This window comes from Nannobrachium achirus, assembly GCF_963921795.1.
Source record: "Nannobrachium achirus genome assembly, chromosome: 9".
In the NCBI taxonomy this organism is placed as follows: domain Eukaryota; kingdom Metazoa; phylum Chordata; class Actinopteri; order Myctophiformes; family Myctophidae; genus Nannobrachium; species Nannobrachium achirus.
In genome coordinates, this window is record NC_137818.1 from 40,458,308 (window position 1) to 40,470,807 (window position 12,500).

At 42.9% G+C, this 12,500-nt stretch overlaps 1 protein-coding gene across 1 annotated transcript in view; it reads right to left on the minus strand.

Annotated features, from left to right (window-relative positions):
* arhgap4b (Rho GTPase activating protein 4b) overlaps positions 1-12,500 on the minus strand; it is a 27,976-nt gene that overhangs the window by 12,285 nt on the left and 3,191 nt on the right. Inside the window, exons 2-12 of the mRNA XM_080734016.1 lie at positions 12,417-12,500; positions 8,477-8,639; positions 7,965-8,027; positions 7,067-7,243; positions 6,545-6,673; positions 4,711-4,932; positions 2,644-2,745; positions 1,720-1,905; positions 1,316-1,400; positions 648-675; positions 1-93 (exon numbers count right to left, since the gene is read on the minus strand). The exon at positions 1-93 is cut by the window's left edge and continues 4 nt beyond it; the exon at positions 12,417-12,500 is cut by the window's right edge and continues 82 nt beyond it. Of these exons, the coding sequence (XP_080590142.1) occupies positions 1-93; positions 648-675; positions 1,316-1,400; positions 1,720-1,905; positions 2,644-2,745; positions 4,711-4,932; positions 6,545-6,673; positions 7,067-7,243; positions 7,965-8,027; positions 8,477-8,639; positions 12,417-12,500 (1,332 nt within the window). The remainder of the gene's footprint in view (positions 94-647; positions 676-1,315; positions 1,401-1,719; positions 1,906-2,643; positions 2,746-4,710; positions 4,933-6,544; positions 6,674-7,066; positions 7,244-7,964; positions 8,028-8,476; positions 8,640-12,416) is intronic.

A 12,500-nucleotide genomic window follows, 5' to 3' on the forward strand; every position in this document is an offset into this window, starting at 1 on the left:
ATGTAGGAGATCATGTCTGTGGTGAAGAGTTTGTGACAGTACTGGGAAACGGGTCTGGACTTCCAAACGCGTACTGACCGAGCACATTGCACTCTGGGAAATATAATACATCACAACTATGACACGCAGCTGTATGAGAGGTACACTTATGAAAGACGCTTTTGTTTATGACTGAACTCTCTCTCTCTCTGCAGGGGCCTCCTTTGCAAAACTCTGACTTTTCTCTTACATTTCAACCCATGATCATGAATATCGTCGTTGTCGGGTGAAAACCTTGCATGTCCAAAACTGTTCGTTTTGCATTATCATTTTAAAAATGACTTAAACTAGTGAAAACAGCCGATCTACAAGCACACAACGCCTCGCACCATGAGGCGTTGTGTGCTTGTAGATCAGCTGTTTTCACTACTTTTGTGCGACGGACTTGTATGGTGAAGCAGGGCTTTACTTTGGGAAAGAAAGTACAAATTTGAAACTTGGAGATACGAGGTTTCTGCCCGACAGTGACGATATGCGAATCACAAAACTGTGTGTGAGCACCTTGGGTCCCTGACATCCACTCCCCAATCTTACTCTCCTCCTCTCTTCCCTCCTCCTTTACACTTCCTTCCTTTTCTTTTGGCTGTATCTCTGAGAGCTGTACTTACCTGGATGGGTCACTGTCAACTGCTTCGGCTGGGAAACACAAAAGCAAAGTTATTTGAACCTTTTATTTACAGATACATTTTATTTTATGGGGTCATATTGTTAGCCTGAAATTTGAAAGGCAGTTATTTCTGACACCGCCAATCAGCAAATAATAAATTAGACTTAAAGGAGTAGTTCACCCACAAAATGACTGTTTTTCTATTGATTACTCACGCCATGGAGACTTGAGTTCAATCATATTTTTTGTTTTTTGTCGCATTCCTAAGACAATAATTTGATTTCAATAAATGTACCCCCTTTGATTCCGGATGGAGCCCCAACTGCATTTGGGTCCCCATCCGGAATCAATGGGGGTAAATTCACTATATCCACATTTTTGTCTTAGGAAGGCAACAAATACAAAAACATATTATTGAACTCAGGTCTCCATGGTGTGACTAATCAATAGAAAAAAAGTAATTTGGGGGGTGAACTACTCCTTTAAGGGGACTACACAATAAACTGAAATCACCAGCATTGTTCTCCAAAGCATTCTTAAAGGATGACGCCACTGTTTTTTGACCTTACATTATCTTATCAATACGTGGTGATATGTCCGTCTCTGTGTATGACAGTATTAGTAATGATAGTTTTAGGACTATTAGGACCAGTGGGAATGGGATATTACCTTTCTGTATGGCGTCATGCAGCAGATCATGCTTGGCCTGGAGTTTGGAGGTCAGGGAGCTGCTGGTAAGGAACTCCTTCACTTTCTGAAGACAGGGAGAAATGTGCATTCATCAAGAAGAATGAAACCATAATCTTGTTGACCACTGACAATATTCTCCCCAGCCCATCCATAACACATACCTATATATCATCTGCATCGTTCAATTTCACCCCCAACATATCTCAACAATGCTTTAATTAATACTCAGGACTCAGGAGTGGCATATTGAATATGAATTAAGAGCAAAATGCTGTGGTCAATACGGTTGTCCCAACACTAAATAGATTATATATTTTTAAGTCTCTGAAGAGACGGCTGAAACAACGCCAATTAGTGCACCATTAACCAATCACATCACTCACTGTAAAGTAGTAGGTCTCTGTCTCCTGCTGATTGGCTCGCCGCTTTGCCAGGGCTAGTTTAGGGCAGGCGCCTGCTGCCGGAGGCTCATGCGATAGGCTGCTGGGCAGGTCTGGGGCGGAGTTACTGTCACTGTCACATATGCTGTCCAAGAGCGCTGTGAGGGTGGCTTTGAGCGTTTTACTGACCTAAGAACAACAACAAACAAGAAATGATTTTTTTGTCCATTTATTTTGTACTATATGAAGTTCAAGTTGTGGAGGCAGGCGATGGGTCCTGAATGTCTGTGGGCATATTGGCCCATATAAAGGCTTATTTGCTCATATATGAACTGGAGATTTGTGAAATAACACCGGGAATGGTGAGGCAGTCCAGATAACTGTTAATTGTGTCCAACATCAGTGCAAATCAGCACTTGACATGCCAACAATATGGAGATACATGTATTTGTGCATAATGTTGTGTGCAGTCTTAATATGCATAGTGCCAGGTGCTTGTGAGTGTAGCGTGTGTTTACAGTAAGTGTTGAGGGGTATGAATAGATGGACCATGGTTGATTAATTAGATAGATTCATATACAGTTGGATTGGATTGGATTTGAAACAGAGATGTAGACAAATAAGTTACAGTACATAGGTCTAGTATGCAAACAGACAGATGGACGGACAAAGAGAATAATACAACACTCCACAGAAGCGTCACAGACAGACAGACAGACAGACAGACAGACAGACAGACAGACAAATAAAGAGAATAATAACATTCCACAGAAGCATCACAGACAGACAGACAGACAGACAGACAGACAGACAGACAGACAGACAGACAGACAGACAGACAGACAGACAGACAGACAAAGAGAATAATAACACTCCACAGACGCTCAAATCACAGGCTGGGAGACAGAGTGTGAAATCACAGCTCACCTCTTCAGTTTCCAAGGTAACAGCGCCGAGGCGAGACTGAAGCTGCTGAAACCTGGTCTCCAGTTCGTACCTCACCTGGCTCTCCGCACTTACCTCGCACACCTGCAACGCACGCACGCACGCACGCACGCACGCACGCACGCACGCACGCACGCACGCACGCACGCACGCACACACACACACACACACACACACACACACACACACACACACACACACACACACACACACACACACACACACAGCTATAACAATTAGTTTAATGAGGACATATGTGAATGAGGCTGTGACTAATTATTAAGCAAATTTGGTGATAACTAACGAGGGCTCATGGAGTTTTGCCAACAGGTGAAAACTCATTTTCGATGCTGGATTAAATTCATGGCTGGGCAAGCTAACCATGTTTTAAATTGTTCGCCAGAGGTTATGAGTAGCAACCGAGTCCCATAGCACTGTTTGTAATTTAATTATGGAACAGTGGAGGAGTGCATTACTTGTGCTATTTGTCTGCATACTGTGGAGGTGTACATTTCTTCAAACAAACTTGACTGAATTTGACAATGATTATTGCGACCATAGGTCGCAGTTTAGTATGTGAACGTGTCCGTAACTCTGTCTATAACGCCTGACACTGTGGTTCCCCTGACACTGTGACATCTCTGTGATGTCAGGGGAACCACTCTTAACAGAATCACTTTGATGTCACACTAACAGAATCCCTTTTATATGGAGTTCCCTGATGTCAACAATAAGCCCATATCTATCTGGTTCTACAAACAGGGATCTCCATGTATGATGTCAGATGTCATAGACATCATAGGACCTTCACAAAAACGAATAACTGAGTAAACATGTTTGGGCTCTTACAGCATATCTCCATATACAGTACATGGATCTCCACATATGGGTACCAGCAGTCTCCATATATTTGATTGATTGATTGAAGACTTTATTAGAAGTTTGCATAGGAAAAGGTACAGTTTCATGACGGTACAGTTCACTGGTACAAGGTCTACTAAAAGGAGATCCTAGAAAAGACTAAGCTTATTTCCACAGGAAACCATTTAAGTATCTCATATAACATTGAATGACAGACGAATAGAACACATTACTATGCAGTAGAGTAGATATGTAAATAAAATAAAATTAAAGAACAAAAAAAAAAGAAAACAGTAAGTCTAAACAAACAGTAAGTATATACAAAGAAGGGGCAGGGGAGGGTAGGGCTGGGCTGTTTTTTTTTTTTTACCAGTTGCGAACGGCTGCTGCCTGTAAGTGGTTTTTCAGGGCAATTTTAAAGGATGCTAGGGATCCACACTCCTTTATGGGTAACTGGTCCGATAGATGCCCTGAGACGTCTTACCAGTTATATACTCTATACTGTAAATATTATTTTGGTCAACTGTCAATTTAACAGCCACAGTTGAATTAAATGAACAGTATTTTGCTGTGTAGTTTAGTTAATAGTGACAGCATATAGCATCATTCATAGCATAGACCAGGGGTTCCCAAACTTTTTTGTCTCAGGGCACCCCATAAATATTGTTTTTAATCCGAGGCACCCCTACATTATAATTTTCACTCCCAGCACCTTATATTTATAGCATATCGTCGTTGTCGGGTGGAAACCTTGTATGTCCAAAACCGTTCGTTTTGTATTTATCATCTATAAAATGTACTTAACGAGTGAAAACAGCCGATCTACAAGTGCTTGTAGAACGGCTGTTTTCACTAGTTTTGTGCAACAGTCTTGTATGATGGAGCAGGGCTTTGCTTTACCAAAAGACGTACACATTCGAAACTTGGAGATACAAGGCTTCTGCCCGACAGTGATGATATTTTAGTGAATATGTTGCGAGGAAAACGTTGAGATAACAGCCATTTTGGTTAGAACTGACTGAAAATAACTTTGTACTTCAAGTTTAAAATTATACTAAATGTTTTTGTGTCCAAGTGGCCAAATAAATTCCAAATATTATCAAATGATCTCGCGGCACCCCTGGACTTCCGTCACGGCACCCCAGGGTGCCCCGTCACCCACTTTGAAAACCCCTGGCGTAGCCTGACCTGGTCTCCCTCGTGTGGGTGGTAGTTGAATTTGAAGGGCAGGCAGAAGGCCGTGTCGTGCTGCTGCAGTAAGGCGTCCCTGTCTCCGCCCTGGTCCAGCGACGTCACCGCCGCCTCCAGCTGCTTGAGCCCCGCCTCCTCCGACTTCTGGACACGCCCCCTGACGGCCAGGTAGCACCTCATCAGCCGCTCCACGGAGAGGTGGAAACCTAGATCACAGCACTGGTAGGAACAGGGCGGGGGGGGGGACTGAGTTACTGTAGGGCCCAAGGTGGAGGGGCCTTGATTATTTTATGCTTTTGAAAAATAGAGAAGAAACATTGATGGAGGGAGGGAGGCGACCGCGGTTTTCCCGGTGAACCTAAGCACAACGGTGGGGGCCGATGGGCAAGGAGGGTCGCGAGCTTATGAGAAACAACTAAAATAAGACCTTAAACCTGGCAAAAACAGTTGCGTGCATTAGTGCAAGATGACGATAAAGGAAATCATTAAAAGGAAAACATTAAATTAACTTCTGAAAAGCCTACAAGGCCTTAAACCTGGTGAAAACAGTTGTGTGCATTAGCGCAAGATTAGATGAGGATAAAGGAAATCGTTAAATGGAAAACATTAAATTGACTTCTGGAAAAGGCTTCTAAGCCTACACTAGCCTACTTGTAAAACTAGTGGAACTGCGTTCTTGCCACACGTGAATAAGTGTGGTTGTAAACAATAACACAGACAATATAAATCCTTCGTCTAATAATGGGAATGGGGTTATCATCATGTCCCCAAATAACTTTTAAATTATCTTGCAATTGGCGACGAGTCTCTTATGAAATCGACAAGAGTGGAATGAAGCTGATAGGAAAACTATACCTCCCCAGGCCAATGGGAGATTCCCTCTTGAAAGTTTGAAACTGTACCTTGAATCTATTCCTCCCTGATCCCCTGTCCTACCTTATTTTAGGACCATATCAATTTTTGAAAAACAAGAATTGTCACTCTTGTTTTTAGTGTTTCATTGCTTATCTCTTATCATACTTTCCCATCTTAGTTTTTTTCCCCCTAATAAAGTTGTTGTTGTTACTTACAGTACCCTTTCCCACCGGCCCCCTCACACACTTGTAAAGCACCTTGGGTACTCAGAAAAGCGCTATATAAATTCCAGGTATTATTATTATTCCTTGTCTATCTCTGTTTTCATGTGGATATACATCACACTAAGGATATTAGAGGGTTATAAGATCATTAATGACCCCAGGGTATTTTATATATTTGCTTGATACCCGAAGACACAGTTGGACATTCATCTGTTCAAAATCCTGACCCTGGCGGCTAAGAAGATGGTTGAAAGAGGCTCCTCCTAGCGAGGAACATTGGTTGGACATTGTGGAAGAAATCAGCCTCATGGAAAAAATTACGTATAACCTGAGGACCAAAGCAGAGACATACGAAAAGCGATGGGAAAAATGGTATTTGTATAAGAGTAAATAGTGTCCCCCCCAGGCCCCCCTTTTTTCTTTTCCTGTTTTTGTTCCCGTTGTTGTTGGTGTTGTTGTTGTCCATGTCTTTTTCTGTATGTGGTTTTCTGGCTTGGCAGTTTGTTGTTTGTAGTTAAGTAAAAGAAAAAAAAGGAAAAAAAAAGAAAAGTGTGGCACGTAATGGCTGTTGTAAGAGAACATCTGACACTCTTTCATGGACATACATACATACTGTACATACATACATTACATTCATACTGTACATACATACATACATACATACATACCGGTACATACATACATACATACATACATACATACATACATACATACATACATACATACATACATCAGAGATGTGTATTTCTTACATCAATGAGAGTGCTGACATCCTGTAAGTAGTACTTGTTCATGGCTGCGTTTGTTGCGGAGAGGTTCAGCAGGTAGTCGTTGCGAGCCTTGGTGCACTTCAGCTGAGTCTCCTGCACTCTGCCGTGCCTCTGCACACGCACAGGACAACGTGAGAGAGGGCACACAGAAACACAAACAAACACATTGAGTGAAATATATCACATTGACAAGACACTATAACATGCACAGACGGAGCATGGTCTTTGTTCATTACTACTTAGAACATGCATTGCACTGATGTACAGATTTGTTCTCTGGTATATACGACGTGCCGTGCACGGGGACGGGTCGCCGTGCACATACACAGCAGCCACGAACAGTAACAGGAAACTCTGCAATGTGCCACTTTTAAGGCTTCCTGTGCCTCTTTCAAACCACAAAAATACATGCAGTACTCTCTCTCTCTCTCACACGCACGCACGCACGCATGCACACACACACACACACACACACACACACACACACACACACACAGCCTTTACCTTTTCCATTAGTCTCTCCATCTTCTTGACTGAAGTCCGCCTCTGCCCCACTGATTGGACCAGGCCAAGGTCAGTTGACTTCCCCGTTTGTTGTCTTTCCTCCAATCGTTCGGCCTCCTTCAGCTTGCCCTCAGCCGTCAGGCAGTCTGTGTGGTACTGGTTGTATGTCTTCAGAGCCTTCATCAGGACATGGCAAAAATAACAAATCAATGTTCAGAAACATTATCACCCTTATAACTCATACCCTCTATTTTTGTATGCACGGTATGTGTTACATAGACTTTGGATTTCATTTAGTTTTTTTCCACTGTATTTGTTCTACCGGCTTTTAACACACTCTTGTTCCACTTCACCAAATCTGTGTTTTGTGGTCAGTAAATCATTCCATCGCTTTAGCTGTGATTCAACCACCCCCAAACCTTTGTCCATCATCCTCTATTTTTGTAAACAGTACGTGCCATCATCGTAATAATCTTAAACCTTTCATTAACTTTTAGATTTTAACCACTTTAACCATTATTTTATAATTTGGCTATTCAAAATAGCAGATATACAAGCTCATACCGCGTCCCTTCGTGCCGCGCTTTGAGCGTGTAGATCTGCTACTTTAGAAAAATCTTGAAAATGTGTGCATATCTTTGAATATATAGCATTTTTAAAAGCTAACATTTAACTAAAATCTTTGCTTCTGGGGGTCCCTGGAACTAAATATTTTGAGATGGGGGTCGGCAGCCAAATACATACCGGTATACATGATTGGGGGTCCTTCACATGAAAACGTGATTTACCCTGAGGATTAATGAACACTAAGGATTTCTCTTTTGCGTGCGTGCGTGTGTGTGTGTGCGTGTGTGCGTGTGTGCGTGCGCGCGTGTGTGTGTGTGTGGTTTGGACTCACGGTCTGCAGTTCAATGGTGACTTTCAGAAGGTCGTCCTGCATCTGGACGGCAAGCTCCTTGCTCTGGGGTACATACAACAAACAGTTATGTCACTCAGTCAGAGTCATAACTGACAGTGAGTTAAATTTGTTTTTTTATATTTTATTATTTACTATTAGGACGTCTACATCTTTATTTACTCTTAGAACGTCTACATGCAGATCTGTTATTTTCAACGTTTTACTTTTACTTTAGGTAGATTTTGGTACATTTTGATGCCAATACTTTTGTACTTTTACTCAAGTACATTTTGAATTCCGGACTTTTACTTGTAACAGAGTATTTCTATATTGCAGTATTGATACTTTTAAATGTGAGGTATACTTTTTCCACCACCGGGTTAAAGTGGTCAATAGAGTAACACTGCGTTAATTGACATTAGTCGTCCTCCTCCCTTTGTGGACAACGCAAACAAAAGTGGGTCGCGGTGCTAAACCGGGTACCAGGGCACCGCTGTCCTGCCCTCACCCACCCGTTTGTGCAGCCGCTGGGCGTCCTCGGTGCTGTGTGTCAGCCGCTGTGTGAGGGTGTTGCAGCAGGTCTCAGCGAGCGTTGCATGCTCCCTGCTCTCCAGACGCGTCTGAGTCAGCAGAACGGACCAAACCTGATATACAGACTGACCCCACTGTTCCTTTCTGATGAGAGAGAGAGATTGGAGAGTGGGCAAAGAGAGAGAGAGAGAGAGAGAGAGAGAGAGAGAGAGAGAGAGGAGGGGAGAAACGGAAACAGAGAATGGAGAGAGGGGGAGAGAGAAAGAGAGACAGTTGTCCTCATTTCACCTCACCTAATCTAGGAGCCGTCATCATTAAAATAAATATTTGGCAGCGTGCAGCAATTCATCATGTGAGTTGCAGTGATGGATGTGAAATGCTGCTTTAGCCACACCACTCCAAGTTGTTGCACTTTCCTCCTGGCGGCCATTCTAAAAGACTTTCTAAAGAAAGTTATTTCAGAGAATGTCAAACAATGTCAGTAGATAGCGAAGATAGCTGATCTACAAGCCCTCGACATAATTGTATTAACATTCTGTACCATACAGTATAATGTCTAATGTTTCCAAAAATCTTGAGCATAAAAATAATGACGGACGTTCTAAGTTTAGACTCTTTACTGAAGTAAAGGCAAAAAAGGTGTTTCAGTTTACATGTGGTACACGTGGACGTGGTAAAAGACAATATATGTGTTCTCTCTCTCTCTCTTAGCTTTCACAGTTCTGACCAAACCTACAGAGAAAAGAACGTACATCGTGAAGCCAACCAATCACAAACCAAAAAGGGAAATTTGGATTTAGAATGGAGGATGTAAAACAGCGCTTTCATGTGTTGTGTATGCGGCCGTGACTCGTGCCGTCCTCCACATTGTCACATCGAAGCAAAGCAACACAAGCAACGCTGTACAGTTCAATGAGAAGAAAGTAATTTCCCCATCAAAATAAATAAACTCTGCATGCTTACAACGCATTGCCGCGATCCGTGACAGACACCTTGTGAGTTTTAAATAAACATTGAACCAGTCCGGCCCTCGACTTGTAGCAAATTTAGTTTTTTGGCCCTCTGTGTATTTGACTTTGATGTGTACTGTAGTTGTGTACCCATCCAGAATGGGGGCTCTTACATACAGTTTTGTCAAAATAAAGTTGTATTCGCAACAGCACCACTGGGTGGCTGGCTGGGTGGGTGGGTGTACTGTACTGTACTGTACTGTACTGTACTGTACTGTACTGTACTGTACTGTACTGTACTGTACTGTACTGTTGTACTGTACTGTTCTGTACTGTACTGTACTGTACTGTACTGCAGCTTTAAGTGGTTAAAGCCCCAACTTCCTGGCCACTCAGTTGGTGCAGTGGTTAAAGTGCCTGCCCACCGCCGCGGAGGTTGTGGGTTTTCGAATCCACCCGGCTTTGTCGAGCGTCTATACAAACACAGTTAGCTTGTGTTCAGTGTGAAGAAGCAGGGGCGGGGAGGGTGATATTTGTCGCTGCATGTAATCCTACGTGCTGGGAGCAGTAGGATGAAGGCCTCCCAGTGGGGGCTCCTTTGGCAGGTGAATCAGTAGGACAGTGTTTCTCAAACGTTCACATTTCAAGGTCTCCCCTTAACTCTGACAGTGTACAAATGGAACCAAATGGACCATAGGGTCCATTTGGTTCCATTTGTACACTGTAGCTTTAGCACCACACCACACCACACTACATACATGATACACCACACCGCACCACATCAAAATATCTACATTTTCCATTACACAAAAGTACCCCTATCGGTAAGAAACAAATTGACCCTTTTAACTGTAATTATAATACAATATAAATTTGTATTACAACTATCCTAAATTATAATACACTACAATGGATTATAACTGTGATTATAATACACTATAAAGTATTAATGTATTACTATGATAATTACAATACACTATAATAGATTATAATAGTGGTTATAACACAATAGAATCTATTATCATGATGTATTACAACTATATCCTGGTGGTCTAAATGAGAAGTCAGTGAGTGATCAGTCATTATGAAGTGTTTGGCCCTGTTTGGCCTATAGCTCAGACTTACTCTAGATTGGATACTTTTTAGTACCACGTTTAGTGCAACTTTCACACCACTCTACCCAGGTCCTTGTCGTGGAAAACCTGGCACAAGTGGGTGGGGTGGTGTGGAGTGGTGTGAATGAATGAATGAATGAATGAATGAACTTTATTTATATAGCACATCTTCACCGCACGAATGCACAGAGTGCTTTACAGATACACAATAATCAATAAAAAAGTAAGCTCTACAGTTGCAGAGATACAAAATAAAAAATAAAAAAATAAGAATAAGCTCTACAGTTGCAGAGAAGACACCAATAAATTAAAACACCCACAGTAACAAGGAATACAAAAGAACAGTAAAAACAGGGATGCCTATAAGTGACCAAAGGCCTGTCTGAACATGTGCGTTTTTAGATGCCTCTTAACACATTGACCGCCATTTTAACATACCTCCGTACTCCCACCTGCCATTCGTCTCCATAGACTTCCATGTAATTGGGTGTGCACGGATCATGCACACCCATGCCTAGATAATGCACCACGTGTGTCCACATTGCTCACAGCTTTCAAACAAAAACATCCGAATGGAAATCCGTTCAGGCATTCATGAGATAACAGCCACTATGTTTAACAAAGATGGCTGCCAAAATGGCTGCCATGCTTGAAAGATGGGGTTGCTATGGGGGTTAAACATGCAATTTCGCGATTGCTATCATGCCTACTCCATTTTTGGGGGTCAAAAAACTTTTTTGAAAAAAAAATTTTTTGATTTTTTTTTTTTTTTTTTAATTCTCGGGACTATCGGGCCTGGCGGGGAAAGACATTGGAATAATCTCGGGACTATCGGGCCTGGCAGGGAATGAGTTAAAGGAGGCCTCTGAGGGGGACGTTTTTAAGTCCAGGGGGAGGGCGTTTCAGAGCTTTGGGGCTATGGCCTCAAAGGCTCGGTCTCCCTTGGTTACTAGATTTGTCCAAGGGACATCAAGGAGGTGTTTATCAGCGGATCTGAGTGAGCGAGTGGTAGGGGTGGGACGGATAATTTCTGAGATGTACGTAGGGGCCGGGCCATGAATTGCTCTGTAGGTAAACGTGAGGACTTTGAAATGGATCCTGTAGTGTACCGGGAGCCAGTGCAGAGAGGCTAGAATGGGGGTGATGTGACATGACTTTTTTGATCTAGTGAGTAACCTGGCAGCAGCGTTATGAACCAGCTGCAATTTGTCAACGGATGTTTTGTTGAGACAGGTAAAAATGGAGTTACAGTAATCTAGCCTAGAGTGTGGTGTTGGGCCAGTGGAAAAGGAGCTATAGACCCTATAGATAATTGGCATAACAATAACGAAAGAAACCCTGACCTCCTCTGTGTGGACAAACAGAATTCACCTCCAGACAAATGAACCACGTTATTACACAAAGAACAAACACCTAAATCAGGGTTCCCCAATTAGTTTTCCCCAAGGGCCGAATTATGTCTAGGGTACCAAGCCGAGGGCCACAACATTGCAGGGGGCGACGGCGGCGTTCCTGCAACTCCAGCGACAGTTCAGATATCGTCGTTGTCGGGTGAAAGTCTTGTATGTCCAAAACCGTTCGTTTTGAATTCATCATTTTTAAAATTGTGTAGATCTGCTGTTTTCACTACTTTTGTGTGACGGCCTTGTATGATTTGCGAAAGAACGTACAAATTTGGAGATACGAGATTTCCACCCGACAACGACGATATACTAGTGTTGTTGCTGCTCTTGTACCACCTTTATTACTAGGGTTGGTGTGGGCCAGACAGTAGCCCCCCGCGGGCCGCAAATGGCCCGCGGGCCACCTATTGGGGAACCCTGACCTACAGTATGAGGCCGCACACACACACTCACTTCTTGGTCTTGTAGCGCTCAGTGAGCTTGTCGAGGGCACGTGCGTACTCTGCCTCGATGTCGCCACGCCGGCGGAGGAAGTCA